Source organism: Macaca fascicularis, chromosome 4 (assembly GCF_037993035.2).
Source record: "Macaca fascicularis isolate 582-1 chromosome 4, T2T-MFA8v1.1".
Lineage (NCBI taxonomy): Eukaryota > Metazoa > Chordata > Mammalia > Primates > Cercopithecidae > Macaca > Macaca fascicularis.
The window spans coordinates 40,431,459-40,449,430 of record NC_088378.1 but is presented as its reverse complement, the minus strand read 5'-3'; the positions used below and the strand labels follow the sequence as shown (position 1 = coordinate 40,449,430).

At 37.6% G+C, this 17,972-nt stretch overlaps 1 protein-coding gene across 37 annotated transcripts in view; it reads left to right on the top strand.

Annotated features, from left to right (window-relative positions):
- MAP7 (microtubule associated protein 7) overlaps positions 1-17,972 on the top strand; it is a 209,718-nt gene that overhangs the window by 154,138 nt on the left and 37,608 nt on the right. For 16 of the 37 annotated variants that reach the window (XM_005551933.5, XM_005551932.5, XM_065543443.2 and 13 more), the window contains 3 exons: positions 8,531-8,694; positions 9,525-9,642; positions 14,260-14,370. In XM_005551933.5, coding sequence (XP_005551990.3) covers positions 8,531-8,694; positions 9,525-9,642; positions 14,260-14,370 — 393 coding nt within the window. Of the gene's footprint in view, positions 1-8,530; positions 8,695-9,524; positions 9,643-10,342; positions 10,430-14,259; positions 14,371-17,972 lie in introns of all 37 variants that reach the window. The other 21 variants (XM_005551937.5, XM_015448711.4, XM_065543445.2 and 18 more) reach the window with 2 other exon arrangements.

The following is a 17,972-nucleotide window of genomic DNA, read 5'->3' as shown; positions in this document are numbered from 1 at the left end:
AAGAGAAAATGAGGAAGATGCAAAAGTGGAAACTCCTGATAAAACCTTCAGATTTCGTGAGACTTATTCACTACCACAAAAACAATATGGGGGAAACTACTCCCACAATTCAAATTATGTCCCACAGGGTCCCTCCCACAACACGTGGGAATTATGGGAGTACAATTCAAGATGAGATTTGGGTGGGAACACAGAGCCAAACCGTATCACTCTGTGTGGCAGTAGGACAGGAATTATTGATTATCGTAAAGGCTATCATTATCTGCATTTATTGAATCCCTGCGATGTACATGGCACTATGCTAAGTGCTTTTATGTTACTGTGAGCCACAAAACAGCCCTGTCAGGAAGTTGGTGCCATAGTAACTTGAGGGAACAAGGCCACCAAGTCATTATTTGTTCAGTGGCACATAGCTTGTAAGTGGCAAGACTGGGGTGTGTCCAAGTTCCTATGAAGCCAGAAACTGTCCTCTATCCACCACACTGTCCTGTTTTTCATTTTTAATTTCTTTTCATACAGAATCACTATGTATTTCTACATGGAGTCTAGTCTACATGGACTCTAGATTGATTTCTCCTTTGTATGGTACTGATATATTGTTACAGTGTCATTAAAATATCTTGGTGTCAGCAGCTCAGGGATGGGACTGACTCATTAGTGTCCAGTATTTCAGGGGCTACAGTGGGTTTTCATTTCATTTTATAATGTGATCCCATAGGCCAGGGATAAATTGTGACTTCGGAAGAGTAAAGGTTAATAGTAATCACAGTTCAGTTTTTGGACATACTGTTCTTTTACAGAGCTGCCTCTTTATGAAATTAAGTGATTGTTAATGATTTTAATACTGAATGAGTTGTATTCATCTACTAGGGATGCCACAACAAAATAACATAGACTGGGTAGCTTAAACAACAGAAATTCATTTTCTCACAGCTCTGGAGGCTGGGCACTCCAAGATCAAGTTCAGCTTCTGGTGAGGGCTCTCTTCCTGGCTTACAATGGACCACGTTATCCTCAAATGGTATTTCCTCTGAATCTGTTAGGTTAGGGTGCCATCTTTATGACCTCATTTAACCCTGATTACCTCCTAAAGGTCCTGTTTTCAAATGCATTCACCTTGGGGGTTAGGGCTTCAGCATATGAAGCCGGGGGAGGTGGTGGGGGGAATAATTCAGTCAATAACAGTTGCTGAGGATGTTCTCATGTATTCAAAATTTTCGTTTCTTGATGAGAAAATACATAACCTCAACATTATCCATAGGGAATATTTTAACCCATTCTAGAAGTCTTAACCCCAATAGACTTGATTTTACACCTTCTAGCTTATTTTTTAAACTTTGTTTTTTCCCCTTTAAAAAAAGAACTTTTTATGGAAGGGCCAGGTATTAAAGTATTACATCTCTTAGAATAAATTAACTTTTTATTTTTATTAAAATATCGAAATACTCTGTTATCCTTCCATTTGAAATGTTGCATGACCTATATTTAGCAATAACCCTGCGCTCACCAGTATGCTCTGCAATAGGCAAGTGTTGTTTAATTTGCCTGTTTGCTGTGTGACTGTTTAAAGAAGGCACTGCATTAGGATCTGCACTTCCTGGTAGAAAATAGTACTGGAATTCAATAAAAGTTGGATAGACAAAGAAATATTCTTCCTTTAAAAGATTATTTGGGGTAAAACTAATTATTGTTGCAATAATGTCTAGCCCTGTTGTGATTTATAGCACAACTTTAAGAACTACCTTTAATTTTCTAAGAAATTACGATGATGATGATGACAAAAGCAACAATAATAGCTAATATTTACTGAACGTTTACTACATGCAGGAAAGTATTCTAACCATATTAAGTGTAATTATTTTGTTAATCCTTATAGTGAATTTATGAGAAAGATCCTCTTTTTACCCACATCTTCACCTGGCAAAACTGAGGAATAGGGAGGTTAAGCAATTTACCAAAGACCGAAACAGTTACGGGTGAATGAATCAGGAAGTAGTTCCTACTGAATTATAAAATAATTATTAAGACCCTTGGATATGTTCAAGTTCTGAAAGGCACCATGGAGAACACACACAAAAAGATTCTAGCCAAAGCAATTAGGCAAGAGAAAGAAATAAAGACCATCCAAATTGGAAAGGAGGAAGTAAAATTGTCCCTGTTTGCAGACAACATGGTCCTATACATAAAAACCCCTAAAAGCTTCACCAAAAATCTCTAAGTATGGATAAATTAATTCAGTAAAATTGCAGGGTACAAAATTAACATAAAAAATCAGTAGTGTTTCTATAACCCAGTGACAAATCACTAGAAAAAGAAATCAAGAAAGCAGTCCCATTTACAGTAGCTACAAAAAAAAAAAAATACTTAGGAGTAAATGTAACCAAGGAGGTAAAAGTTTGCTACAAGGAAAACTGAAAACACTGATGAAAAAAATTGAAAAGATCACAAAAAAGTGCAAGACATCTCATGTTCATCAACTGGAACAATTAATATTGTGAAAATGACCATACTCAAAGTGATCTACAGATTCAATGCAATTCCTACCAAAATACCAATGACATTCTTCACAAAAACAGGAAAAAAAAAATCTTTATATGGAACCACAGAAGACCCCAAATAGTCAAAGCAATCCTGAGCAAAAAGAACAAAGCTGGAGGCATCAAACGACCTGACTTCAAGATATTAAGCTTTGATTACACAACTATAGTAACCAAAACAGCATAGTAGTGCCATAAAAACAGACACACAGACCAATGGAACAGAATAGAGAACTCGGAAATAAATGCATGTCTTTACAGCCAACTGATTTTCAACAGAGGTACCAAGAACATTCAGTGGGGAAAGGATAGTCTCTTCAATAAATGTTGCTGGGAAAACTGGATAATCCATATGCAGAAAAATGATACTAGATCCCTATCTCTCACCATATACAAAAATCAACTCAAAATGGATTAAAGACTACAATGTAACCTGAAACTATGAAACTACTAGAAGAAAGCATTGGGGAAATGCTTCAGGACATTGGTTTGAACAAAGAGTTTTGGGGTAAGACCTCAAAAGCAAAGACAACAAAAGCAAAAATAGACAAATGGGATGACATGAAGCCAAAAACCTTCTGCACAGCAAAGGAAACACAGAAGAGACAGTGTATAGAGTGGGAGAAAATATATGCAAACTATTCGACAAAGCATTAACAACCAGAATATGTAAGGAACTCAATAGGAAAGAAAGAAAGAGAGAGAGAGGGAGGGAGGGAGGGAGGGAGGGAGGAAGAAAGGAAGGAATCCAAATTAAAAATGGGCAAATGATCTGAATAGCATTTCTCAAAAGAAGACATAGAAGTAACCAACAGTCACTGCAAAAATGATCAACATTACTAATTATCAGGGAAATGCAAATCAAAATCACAATGAGACATAGCACCCCAGTTAGAATGGCTATTATCAAAAAGACAAAAAACAACAGATACTGATGAAGGTGCAGAGAAAGGGGAACACTAGTACACTGTTGTAGGAATGTAAATTAGGGTAGCTGCTATGGAAGACAGTATGGAAGTTGCTCAGAAAATTAAAAATAGAACTACAGTATGACCCAGCAATCCCACTACTGGGTATATAGCCTAAAGAAAGGAAATCAGACTATCTGACAGACTATTTACCATAGCCAAGATATAGAAGTAACCTAAGTATCCATCAGTGGATGAATGGATAAAGAAAATGTGATATATATATATACACACACACATACAATGGAATATTATTCAACCGTAAAAAAGAATGAAACACTGTCATCTACAACAACATGGATAAAACTGCAGGTCACTGTGTTAGAAGTAAGACAGGCACAGAACGACAGATATTCTATGTTCTCATATGTGGGAACTAAAGAAAGGTGATCTCATGGAGATAGTGAGTTGAGTGGTGCTTGGCAGGGCCTGGGAACAGAAGGGTGGGCGGTTAAAGACAGGTTCATTAATGGGTACAAAATACAGCTAGATCGAAGGAATAAATTCTAGTATTCAATAGCACAATAGGATGACTGTTAACAATAATTTATTATATATATGACATATGTATAAGAGAAGATTTGAAATGTTCCCAACACAAAGAAGTAATAAATGTCTGAGGTGATGGGTATCCTAGATACCCTGATTTGATTACTGCATACTGTATGCATGTATCAAAATATCAAATGTACCCTGTAAATAGTACAGTTATTGTACATCAATAAAAAACGTAAAAAGTCAAATTAAACCTATCAGTAGGTAACTGGTTATAAAAAATAATGTGCATAGACAATGAAATACCATACAGCTACTAAAAAGCTTTAAAAAGAGGCTCCATAAAAACCAGTCACCTGCAGGTGGAAAGGTTTTCTTTAAAAAAATTTCCTTTCTGCACGGGCGTGGTGGCTCACGCCCTGTAATCCCAGCACTTTGGGAGGCCGAGTTGGGCGGATCACGAGGTCAGGAGATCAAGACCATCCTGGCTAACACGGTGAAACCCCATCTCTATTAAAAATACCAAAAATTAGCCGGGTATGGTGGCACGCACCTGTAGTCCCAGCCGGTCAGGAGGCTGAGGCAGGAGAATCGCTTGAACGTGGGAGGCAAAGGTTGCAGTGAGCCAAGATCGTGCTACTGCACTCCTGCCTGGGAAACAGAGCAAGACTCTGTCTCAAAAAAACAAAAACACACAAACACACACAAAAATTACCTTTGCTACAGAGAAATCGGAACATAAGAAATGGTAGGCCAGGTGTTGTGGCTCAGGCCTGTAATCCCAGCACTCAGAAGGCTGAGACGGGGCATCTCTTGAAGCCAGGAGTTCGAGACCAGCCTGGTCAATGTAGTGAGACCCCAGCTCTACAAAAAAGAAAAAAAAAATTTGCTGAATGTGGTAGCATGCACCTGTAGTATCTGTTAGGAGGCTGAGGCAGGAGGATTGCTTGAGCTCAGGAGTTTGAGGTTGCAGTGAGCTGTGATGACACCACTGCACTCCAGCCTAGGTGACAAAGTGGGACCCTGGCTCTAAAATAAATAGATATATACATAGATAGAAAAAGAGAAATAGTAAAGTTTGTGGTAGATGTCGCAAGATCAGCAGTGAGCTCTAGAAGAGATGACACTTCTGTGGAAGACCTTAGAGTACAGCGTTTCTCTAAATGCCATCCATGGGTCACTTGTCTCAACTACCTGTGAGATTTATCCAAAATCAAATGACTGGGCCTCATCCTAGAATTAGCACCTCTAAATATGAGAAGTGGAGCTCTGGGATCTGCATTTGAACTAGACATTTGCCCCTTCCCCCCACACAGTTCCAACAGTAATTCTGACATATATTACAATTATGAGTATGCCTTCTTAAAAAATGGATCTGCTTGGATAAAAAATGATGACAGCTTTCCCAACAGTGCAATAACAGAGGCAAAGATCTGGGAGAAGCATGGTTTGATGGGAGGTGCTAATATTAAGGAGATGGGATCTAATTAGAATGCAGAGACTATTTCGGAGAGCAGTGGGGAGGAAGGCCAAATAAGGATATTAAAGCCAAAATAGGACTGTAGCAATCAGAGGAGTTTAAATTTAGTGAAGAAATAGAGCCACGTATTATTAATAAGCCAGAAATCCTGATGAAAACATTAAAGAAAAATTGATTTGTGACTTAACTCTTATTTTACACATTTATCTTACCAGCTTTTAAATATATTAATATTTTATAAACAGCTTTATTTCTTATTTTCTCTTGTTGGCTTCTGGATCTCTTATAGGAGAGGAATATATTATGTTCACAAATGTTCTCAAAGAATTTGAAATTTTCCTGAAAATGGGGTAGAAAACTCAAAGACTATATAGTTTGAAGACTAAAAGTTAAAAAATAGATTTATACTGCATATCTCAAGGTACACATCTGATTCTTCTGCCTATGACCATCATATACTGTCAGTGGGTATATAAATTGGTATGACCTCCACAGAGGACAGTATGACAATATCTATCAAAATTTTAAATGTATGTTCCCTTTGATTCAGCTCTTCTACGTGCACATGCTCACACATCTACACAGAGATTTACGACAGCCCATTGTTATTGCTCAGGGTCTGAATTCTTAAAATACTGGAAATAACTTAGATAACCTATCACTCAGTAGGTAACTGGTTATATAAAATAAGGTATAGTATATAGACAATAAAATACTGTATAGCCATTAAAAAGATTGTTAATTCATGTTTCATGTGTTGATATAGAAAAGTCTCTTAAGATATATTTTAAGTTAAAAAAAGCAAGATGCAGGCTGGGTGCGGTGGCTCCTGCCTGTAATCCCAGAACTTTGGGAGGCCGAGGCAGGTGGATCCCTTGAGCTCAGGAGGTCAAGACCAGGCTGAACAATATGGCAAAACCCCATCTCTACTAAAAATACAAAAAATTAGCTGGCCATAGTGGTGCACACCTGTAGTCCCAGCTACCCAGGTGACTGAGATGGGAGGATCACCTGAGCCTGGGAGGTCAAGGCTGCAGTGAGCCATGACTGTGCCACTACACTCCAGCCTGGGCAACAGAGTGAGACCCTGCCTCAGAAAAAGCAAGATGCAAAGCAATAAGTGTACTTTGGTACAAAGTGCATGGTGTGCATTATCAAAAAGTTAGAGGTGGAATATAACAGGATCTCAGGTTAGAGGAAGACAGTTGTTTTACTGTTTATTTTGTGTTGTTTAAGCTTTGACAAAAGCTATCACTGTCAAAATTTATCCACCTTTTTAAGTGAATTAAAATGTTTAATATCATTAAAAGCCTTCCAGTAAGGTATTCCCATGTAGAAAATCCAAAAGGTATTATGTGCACAAGTGTGCGTAGGCAAAGTAAGTGCATCTTAAGAAAGTATCAGAATTATGTTCTCCTTCTGTTAACTTTTAAGGTGTGTTCTCACAGTGGCATTTATTTTTTCAGTCATTCAGTAAATACTTATTGTGTATACTATATGCTTTTTATTGAAGTAAATTTTTAACTTGAGAATTTCCTTAGAACAATGAGCTTTGAAAATTGGTAGGAACCTTGAAGACCAGTGTCCTCTTTTTAAGCAAAAGAAAGCTAAAATCCAAATGGACATGTCTGAGATCTCAGCGCCAGTTAGTGGCCTAGCTGCTGGGAGAACCAGTCCCAGTTCACTCCACAGACCACCCTGAATGATACCAGGAGAACAAATTCACCTTGAATTTGTCCTTGTCCTTTTCTTCAACTAAAATAAAGTCAGTTCCAATCACTTTCAGTAGATTTAGTCCTCAAATGACTAACTTTGGAAAGATTTAATGGTATCAGAAATGCATTCTTTAATATTAAACATTTAGAGGAAACTAAAATATTCTAAATTTATGTTTTTTCTTATATTTATTTTTTTGAGACAGAGTCTCACTCACTCTGTCGTCCAAGGCTGGAGTGCAGTGGCGCAAATTCGGCTTGCTGCAACATCTGCCTCCCAGGTTCAAGTGATTCTCGCACCTCAGCCTCCCAAATAGCTGGGACTACAGTCACGTGCCACCACACCCTCCCAATTTTTACGTTTTTAGTAAAGATGGGGTTTCACTATGTTGGCCAGACTGGTCTCGAACTCCTGACCGCCAGTGATCTCCCCCACCCCACCCAGCCTCCCAAAGTGCTGGGATTACAGGCATGAGCCACTGCACCTGGCCGGTTTTTTCTTTTAAAAAGTAACATTTTAATTTCTATGCCATGTAGTGTCCTCAAGATTTACACTCTAAATGTTGTTTGAATTTTTTCCTTTTGCCTACAGTATTAATAACTCATAGATATTTGTAGTTATTACCACTGAAGGAAGCAGCATATTGAAATAGCTTTGAGGGGGCATATCTTTTCCTGAAATGAGGAAAGAACCTGTATTATATAAAGAAGAAAAAATGCATCCTATTGTTGAACGATAGTTTTGGATTGTATTTTTCATCCAGCTTTTGATATGGTTAAGTCTTATCTAATAAATTGTGAGCTCCTCAGACACAAGGCCACCTACTTGTTCAGTCCTTCCCATCCCTGAGCTGACTCAATGTGATAGACCTGTAGGGCACTTCAGACATCTTTTATTAACTGTTTTCTCCCAAATCCTTTTAATACTCAGAATCAGTGCCATGTTGGAAAAAATGTAGTCATAGACTGGAGGATATCACATTGTTTTTAATAAAAAAGAGAGACAGATGGTACTATTGATTTTCAGGATTGAGACTAGAGCGTGTGGTTAATGCCTTATTCTACATACAAACTAGAGGGCTGCTTGCGTTCCCAAAGAGTGGAATTCAGTATATCTTCAACCTCATTGTTAACATATTAAATTACGCTAAAAATTAACAGTAATACATTTTTCTTGGAAATTTGAGGGAAGCAAAGGCCATGCTTGGTTAATACAAAACCAAAGAACCCATATTTGTTCATTGTAGACCACTTAATACAGCCCTAACTATTCAAGTTTTCAACCTGCCTATATTTGATTTCCCTCTTTTTTTCTTTTTTTAATCCTCCCCAAAGCTGCAAGAGAAATAGTGTGGTTAGAAAGAGAAGAGCGAGCCAGGCAGCACTACGAGAAGCACCTGGAAGAGCGGAAGAAGAAGTTGGAGGAGCAGAGGCAGAAGGAGGAGCGGAGGAGGGCTGCAGTGGAGGAGAAGCGGAGGCAGAGACTTGAGGAGGACAAAGTGAGCCGCCCCCGGGAAGAATATGAGGGGCTCCTCTAGTTCAGACAGGCAGCAAACTTTCTGTGAAACTTTGCAATCAGGTGCAGGGTGCAAAGCAAAATGGTTTCAGAGTGATCAGCTTTACAGATGGCTACAGTTTCTAGGGAGTTCGGGGTATGAGAGGTGGCAACTGGGCTGATGATTAGTATTGCCACAGAAGCTTTAAAAGCCCATTTCTCTGGTCCAAGCCTATAACTTATTGAAGTGCAATGCATCTGTACTGGATATTAAGACCACTCCAAGTAATTGAGTTTCTGTAGTCTTTACCATCTGCAAACATTTACACATAGATTATCTCATTTAACCCTTACTCAATCCTTTAGCGTGCATTATATGTCAGTTTGTACAAAAATAGAAATTTAGACTCAGAGGACTCAGAGTGGGTAAGTTACACAAGGTCATACAACTCAATAAGTCATGGGGTCAGGGTTACCCATGTTTTCAGATTCTGAACTGTTTTTTAAATATGGTATATGTGTTAAGCATCAGTTGAAGCTAAGACCTGCATTACCATGCTTATGTGTGTTCATGAAAGCATCACACCCTAGTAGTAAGGGTTGTTTATTTGAATGCCTGTTGTTCACCAAAGGCTTTATGAACTGGGACCTAAAGACTTCAGTGACCCTCCGAGATTGAAACTAGTCTCACCTCAAGGTCTAGAAGTTCAGCAAGAGATCAAGAATAGTAGGGTGGGAATTGAAGTAGTACTCCTCACTCCATTCTGCCTTAAACTGAAGAAGCTTCAACCAACCAGCTGGAATCTAATCCTCAGCTCTTCTATTCCATTTAAGGAACGCCATGAAGCTGTTGTACGGCGCACAATGGAAAGGAGCCAGAAGCCAAAACAGAAGCATAACCGTTGGTCATGGGGAGGCTCTCTCCATGGGAGCCCTAGCATCCACAGTGCAGGTAAACAGTGACCACTTTCAAAATTAGTCTCTATTTTCCTGAAAGTAACAGTGTGTTTCCTTCTTCCTTCTAAATCTATGTTTGCTAAACAAAAATCCTGCTGAAATAATTAAACAACAATTAAATGAATCTTTCACTATTTGAGGATAAGAGGGTGATGGAGATAAGAAGCAAGGGTCTCTTTCCCTTAACACAGGCTAATTTTCTCATGTTACAAAATTCCTTAAAGAACTCTATACAGTGTTTCTAAATAAACATGCTAGCTTCAACACTACATTATTTTAGTCCTCCATTTGCATTAGGGTTTCAGGATTATGGAATAAGTTAACTAGTTTTATCTTTTTCTCTGGAAGGATTATAGTTATATTGACTGACCAGAATCAATACTATGAGCTTATGTGTTCTGACCCTAAAGTATATGCAACACTAATGCTCTGTAAGAAAATGTATAGGTTTATTGAGCTAGAAATCGTAAATGGCTAAGCTATTTCCTCCTTTCTGAATGGACATAAAATCATATTGAAATTTGGATTTACTGAAAGGCTTTATTTTTGTACTGTAAATTCAATACCCCTGGAATTTTGCATAGTGTGTCGGTTTTTCTTTTTTTTTTTTTTTTTCATTTGTGTGAATCTGATAATCTTTTTTTTTTTTTAATTTATTTACTTTGAAAAATCATTGTTTTACATTCTGTCCCCAGGTGGTTTTGTTGAATCATCATTCTCCTCTCTCGATTCAGCAGGCCTGGACCACCACTTCATAACTTTTGGTGGTACTAGAAAAGCTGGTACAGACATCCCTGTGATTGCCAATTGCCTGACCTGTAGCTAGCACCTCGGACCTAGGGCTGATGCATCAATAGCTGAAGCATCACCACCTTAGTCATCACGCATGCTTAATACCCTAGCGCATAGATGTAGATCTGGGATTGGCACAGTGTTTCTTAAGTGTGATAATATGACTCAGGTGACTTAAAGGTGTTGAAATAAAGTAATTACATGTGGAACGTTTGCTTTCCCTTTAAACAGTCATTTTGGTTTTCTATTTATATTTTTTCTTTTTTCAATATCAGTATTAAACCTTTAAAAAATGTTTTTTAGCTAAAAAAAATTACCTGGGATCAAAGTACATCCGGTTTAGCTTTTTTCTTCCCTCAGTCATTACTGCTGTTGCCAATTTTAGTTTTAAGCTAAGTAACTGTGGACCTCTTTTTGTTTGCTTATTCTCTTCTCTTTCATTGTTAACATACTATAGATCTTTTATAACTGCTTTATTTGAAAAAAAAAATCTAGGATCAGGTGCAGTACCTCATGCCTATAATCCTAGTGCTTTGGGAGGCCAAAGCAGGAGGATCCCTTGAGGCCAGGAGTTCAAGATCAGCCTGGGCAACATAGTGAGACCCCATCTCTACAAAAATTCTTTTAAAAATTTAGACAGGCATGGTGGCATGTACCTGTAATCCCACCTACTTAGGAGGCTGAGGCAGGAGGATCACTTGAGGCCAGGAATTTGAGGATACAGTGAGCTAAGAGTATGCCATTGTACTCCAGACTAGGAGACAGAGTGAGAACCTGACTCAAAAATGTAATTTAAAAAATTAAAAATTTTTTTAAGTCTAAAGAATATCACCACAACTTACTTTCTTATGACAGTGAACCGAATATGAAAGCACTTCTGTTTTCTTGGTTCTTCCTGACCCATCAGTAGTTGGTGGGACACATATTAAATCTGTTATACAGATCATTTACATATGAGATTTTGTTGATGGGATAGTTTTTTATATACCTTTCATACAGTAAAGCTGGCAGGGTATATATTTTTATAATCATATTTTTGTTTTACTTGACTTCCTGCTTTACATGTGTATGGCAGAGATATACTGTTAGATCATCAGACATTTTTGAGGAGATGTTAAGCTGCTTAGCTTAATTTTTTGCCTCCACACTCAAAGTTTAATATATGTCGTTTATTTCTGCCACTCAGAACAAGAGAAACCAGTGTTGCATTTGCAAGCTGTTGGGTAAAATTCATTTTAATATGGGTTGTGAATTATAATAAATTTTTCCTATACTGGAATAGAGAAGTTTGCCTGAAAATAAATGGGATTTGCCAAGTTCTCAAAGACCAGAAAATGATCTGCTATGATCTTGAGAACAGCAGCCAGGTCTTACTCATTTTGAATACCCTTTACTTCACAACGATACCTGATGTATTATGGGTACTCTATCATGATTTCCTGACCAACAAACACATCATAGAAACTGTCTACATTAAAATTCCTGTCTTGGCCAGCTGCTGGCCATCGACTAGCACTGGACTGTAAAACTTGATACAATCAGCTGGGTGCAGTGGCTCACACCTGTAATCCCAGCACTTTGGGAGGCTGAGGCATGCAGATTACCTGAGGTCGGGAGTTCGAGACCAGCCTGGTCAACATGATGAAACTGTATCTCTACTAAAAATACAAAAATTAGCCAGGCATGGTGACACATGCCTGTAATCCCAGCTACTCAGGAGGCTGAGGCAGGAGAATTGCTTGAGCCTGGGAGACAGTGGTCGCAGTGAGCCAAGATTATGCCATTGTACTCCAGCCTGGCCAACAGAGTGAGACTCTGTCTCAAAAACAAAACAAAAGCTTGGTACATTCAAAACTTATTCTTTTGTGCGTTCGTTTTGTTTGGTAAGAAAAAGATTAATAAAAACTATCTTATATATTAAGTAATGAACAAATTCATGGTGTGCCTCCATAAGTTTAACAATTTATGGCAGATTTAGATGCTTTACTACTCAATAGTACTTTTTAGGATGGGAGGATCCACTGTAGCTCGTTTTTTCCACTTACTCTGAAGCAGAATTAAATGTTTTTAATAACCTGTTGAGAATCTGCCTGAGGATAGGCCTGCATGTGGACACAATTTTCCCCCAACTAAAGCTTAACATATAAAGCAATAACAGAAAATGTACTGCTATAAAATCGCCTGGAAATGACTTTCATATTCCTCTTTCTTCCCTGTACCTCACATGTCATCACTAGGATGTTCCTTTTGATGTTTGACCCTAAATCCTTTCTTTATGTTTGGATTGCCCTAAGAGTCCATCAGCTAAGTATAAATGTGAGGCACAGAAGTGTTTTTCTTTAATAATAAAATTGTTTCAACCATTAAAATGAATCCCAGCTGAAGATAGAAATGTCTGATATTAATCAAAGACTTGCTTATTACCAGTGCACTATAAATAGTAGTCAAAACTCCATGGGGAAAAGTTGCAGCAATTTTTTTTTACTGCCAAGGTTAGTTAGACCAATGGGTACTGAGTTTTGGAAGCGTCTCCCACAAGGAATATTTTTGTTTTAGTTTTAGAAGCAGGTAACAACAGAAAAATAAAATACAGCAAAAACCCCTTTCTCTTTGGCTACTATAGATCAGAACATCCACCTGCCTCCTGGATAAGTAAGGAATAAGACTTTTTAGGCTTTCATTACATGCAGTGTTATTTGAGGAACATGATTTATCCTAATGAGCATGATTATAACCTGGGTCCACTATGCCAACAGCATGCTGCTAATTCTTGCTTTTTATATGCTTATTTCCCTTCTGATTTGAACTTAAGAATTCTAAAATTATGCCGGGCACAATGACTCATGCCTGTAATCCCAACAGTTTGGGAAGTCAAGGTGGAAGGATCTCTTGAGGCCAGGAATTTGAGAACAGCCTGGGCAACATAATGAGACCCCATCTCTACAAAAAAATTAAAAAATTAGCTGGGCATAGTGATGCCTGCCTAGAGTCTTAGCTACTTGGAGGCTGAGGTGGGAGGACCACTTGAGCCCAGGAGATCGAGGCTGCAGTGAGCTATGATTGTGCCAGCCTGGCCAACAGAGCAATATCCTGTCTCCCCGCCAAAAAAAAAAGAAAAGAAATTTTAAAATTACTTGACTACAGGATAAACAATACTACTGTTCATGAATGTGTGTGCCAATTCTACATTTGTAGCCACACTAACTCATAGCCACAGAGGTGTGGTTCTTAGTGGACTTTTTAAATAAAGAAACGTTTCTTAAAAATCCTTTCCACACTTAGAATGTTTCTTTTTCTTTTTAAACAACAACAACCCTTCTTCTATAATGAACTTTAATACCCTGGGTAAAATGACTCTGTGAGCAAAGTTATCAGCAATTACACAGAACCTGGTGTTCTTTTTATCCCCGAGTTTGCGAGTCTGCGTTCTGTGTTACCAGCATGTTACCACCCCATTGTTCCTTCTTTTGGAGATTTCAAAGGCATTTGCTTTTATGGTCCTCTTTTGCTTCATAGTGTGCCTCCACTATTTTAGAAGCCCTTCACTGGCCTTCCTTTTGTCTTCATCTGCTTGTATCCTTGAGTTTCCATGGCTGACAAGCTGGTGAAATAAATATTTATTTTATCCTTTAAGAGAAATGAATTTTATTTCTAATCCTTTAAGTTACCTTTAAAATGTCCACTTAGAAACTGTGTTATTATGACAGATCTAGAAATAGAGTGGAAAGCATCCAATCCTAGTTTTTCCTTCCATCAGTGAACTAGGAAATTGCAATCCTGCATGTTGGCTGTCAATTAGCATTATCTCCGTTTGTTTTAGATCCAGACAGGCGGTCAGTTTCCACCATGAATCTTTCGAAACATGTTGATCCCGTCATTAGCAAGCGGCTCTCCTCCTCATCTGCAACTTTACTAAATTCTCCAGATAGAGGTACAGTCCAAAGGAAAACAAAAAAGTGTCTGTTATTTACTTAATGCTTTTTTTCTGGATGTTTACAGATAAAAATAAACATCTGAAGTTGCTTTCCCTACGTTTCTTAAATAGGAAGAAAAAAACTTCAGAGTAAAAAAGCAATAAACGGCTGAGCAGCATTTTCCTTGCGACAAGAACATTTCTCATTTTAGAACTTGGCTGAGTGATTGCATTTAGCAGTGACGAAAGCGGTGCTTCTCTCAACTTTTTAGTAAATGAGTTTACAGCTCCAGAAATCACCCACTTATCCAGCAAAATGCAAATAATCTTTGTTATGAACATTTCTTTTACTTCAATCATACTGTCTTTGGCTTTTCATCTGTACTTTGGGAATTCCAGGCTCTGACTTTCTTTAAAAACTTTTTAAATGATTCATGTTGGTAGATTTTATTTTGCCAATTTACTTCTCATTTAACCAAATTATTTCTTACTGCATTTCTTAATGTGTGCTGTTGGTTTTTTGGTGTCCATTCATTAACTCTTGAGGGATCTGGCCTAATTTCAAGAAATCATCATAATTACAGCCTCCTGAAACATTTAATATTCATAGTCCTTTATTAACATCTTGTTTGAATTTTGAGTTTTATTCATCCTATGGATTTACAGTACATGAATGTTGAGTTATTTATAAAGCAAAAGTTTTGTTTTACATATATCATAGAACGAAAAAAATCAAGCTTTTAAGATAAGCTGCTTGTTTTTACATGACTAAGATGATTTTAAATAAAACCAAAGAATTGTGCAATATGAAGCCCATACTCTTTAAAAGTAAACAATTGTGGTTACTTTGAGTACTTTATTAAGAAACTGATTGGGAAAGTTTCAGTGTTTATAATCTTTAAAAAATGTAATGTGTGCATGTTCTGTATGTGTGTATGTATATTTATATATTTTGTATTGTATAAAAGTTATGGTGATGTCATTGTAATGTACAATATTCTGTGACTGTTGGCGTTATTTTATAACTAATCTCTTAAAATAGTAAATGTTTGAACAACTTTCCTTTCTTGTCTTTTAACCAAAACCATTTCTTTTTGTTTTTTTAACCTAATTTGCCTAAACCATCAATATTAGACATGTAGTCAAATTAGGAGCCTTTCATAAATATTATGAATTTAAATTTCTTTCATAAATATCCTTTATTTTCAAACCTATTCCCTAAATATAAGACAAGATACAGCATGTGAATGTTATTCTTACAGTTGTCTATTCATCTTTTCTTTGCAGTTGGTCACTTAGCACTTTAGTTTCATACTTTTGTGAATCTGGATCTGAGACAAACTATAATTAGTATTTTACACTTCTTTAAAACTTTATTATCTTTTACAATCCCATAGCTGAAATTAGGGTAAGGGTGGGAGTAGGGAGCTGGACAGCAAACATGGCAATATTCTGTCCATGCTGTGGAATGACATTGAATTGTCTGTGTCAATTAGAAAGATGTGTTCTAGACTCTCTGCACGATAGACCTTCTTAAGGCAGTAGAATCTTGGAACTAAGAAAGATCTACTGGATAGATCACCTACTCTAGTTGGGGTGATAGACTCCCTAAGAGATTGTGAGCCTGTCTTTAATGGCCTACAGGCTAATTGTTGCAGATGGGCAACTCCTCACCCATGTGACTGCCACACTGCATCCTCAGTTCTCACCTTCATGGGTGTCCTTTCTTAAATTGACTCTGACTCCATGCATTCTCTGTGTGTGTGTGTGTGTGTGTGTGTGGTTAGAAGTGGTAAGGAGTAGAGAATTAGGACATAGGACATCAGGGTTAAGGGAAGTTCAATAAGCAGTTCATAGGTGGGGCCAGAAAACTGCCCTGTGAATCATGGTAGAGGCCCAGAAAATAGAATACTAAGCAGAAATAATAGGACAAGAGGGAGAACATTAGATTTGAGAGTTCTGCTTCTCTGCCTCCTTACCAAAGAACTGTCAATCAGTTCCTGGTCTAACAGGCCAGGTCAGCCTGAAGGGGCTCCCATGTATTGTCTAGGAAGGAATTTTTTTCTTTTTAACTTAAGCCCTCAGTAGAACCCTAAAAGGCTTAGGCCTTTTATTTTAGTGAGAATTTTAAACTTTCTTCTGAATTTAAATTTATCTCATTTAGAAATTTAAGGCCAGGTGCAGTGGCTCACACCTGTAATTTCAGCACTTTGGGAGGCCAACGCGGCTGAATCACTTGAGCCCAGGAGTTTGAGACCAGCCTGGGCACCATGGCAAAACCCCGTCTCTACTAAAAATACAAAAATTAGCCAAGCTTGATGGTGTGCACCTGTAGTCCCAGGTAGTCAGGGGGCTGAGGCAGGGGGATCACCTAAGCCTTGGGAGGTCAAGACTATGGTGAGCTGTGATTGTACCACTGTACTCCAACCTAGGCAATAGAGTGAGATCCTGTCTCAAAAAGAAAATAATTAAAAATAAAAGAAATTTAAGTAATTCCATTAGTTCTTTCCTGCTATTTTTAAAAGTTGGTTATGCTTTATTATCTCATCAGAAAGCATTCTTACGAGATTGTTAAATTAGAGGAGCTTATAGACAAATATGTCAAGCAGGTATATACGTCATTATTAGATTGTTTGAGCTTTCTCAGTCCTAAGGCATAGGCCTTACAGCTGAGATTAAATTGAGGCTCCGATACCATCAGGGCTCATGTTCTGCTGGAATGTATCCAAACAACTCTACTAGTTATTGGAAATAATGAAATATTTCCGTATCACTTTCCCAAGATGTGCTTCCCCAGGCCCTCCAAAGCCAAGGGAAGCCAGCCATTAGTGTAGTGTCTGTGGCTTATCAGTTTTTAAATGTTTTAATTATTACATCTGAATATAGTATTACATGGACTGATGAGATTACTTTGGTTAAAGGAAACCTCTGATTATGAAAGGTTTCTGTAATTGCTGGAACAGAACGTTGCCACTGGAAATTTTTACATTAAAAGTATATATTATTATCTTTAAGCTAACTTAAATCTGCTTAACCAACTTTTTTCAAGAAAGAACATTAGGAAGTTGGAAAAGAGTAAGAATGAAATTGCCTGCTCTTTGCTTAAAATCCATCAATATATATATTTTTTTCCAGAATCTTCATCATAGGATTCAGAGGTAGACCTCGAGCTAAATCCTGTCACAGGCTTGTTCTGTTTTACCTGAGCAGTGCTGTTTGTTCTTGTTTTAATTAGAAGTAATTGCCAACACTTAAAATATAGAATACTTCATATAACATTTCAGTTTTCTACTTCTAATGAAAAAATCAGGACCTGGCAACATGTGTCTAATTTCTTCTTGGCACCTATTACCTGAAATGGAATAGTGATGCCACGCTTATGGGAGGAAGTGGTAAGGCAGGTATCCATAAAGTTTGTTTAGCCCCAATCATTTATTTATGTTAACTTGCATGGCCTCCAGAGGCCTTTGAGTTTGCCTCTCAAAACTCAAAGGAGAGTTAATATCTCTCCCTTCAGTTTGGTACTCTTAAAATCAGGCCCCTCTAGGTGAAAAAAACAAACAAAAAAACAAACCAAACAACAACAACAATATACCAATTCTCCTTTATTAACCTTTACT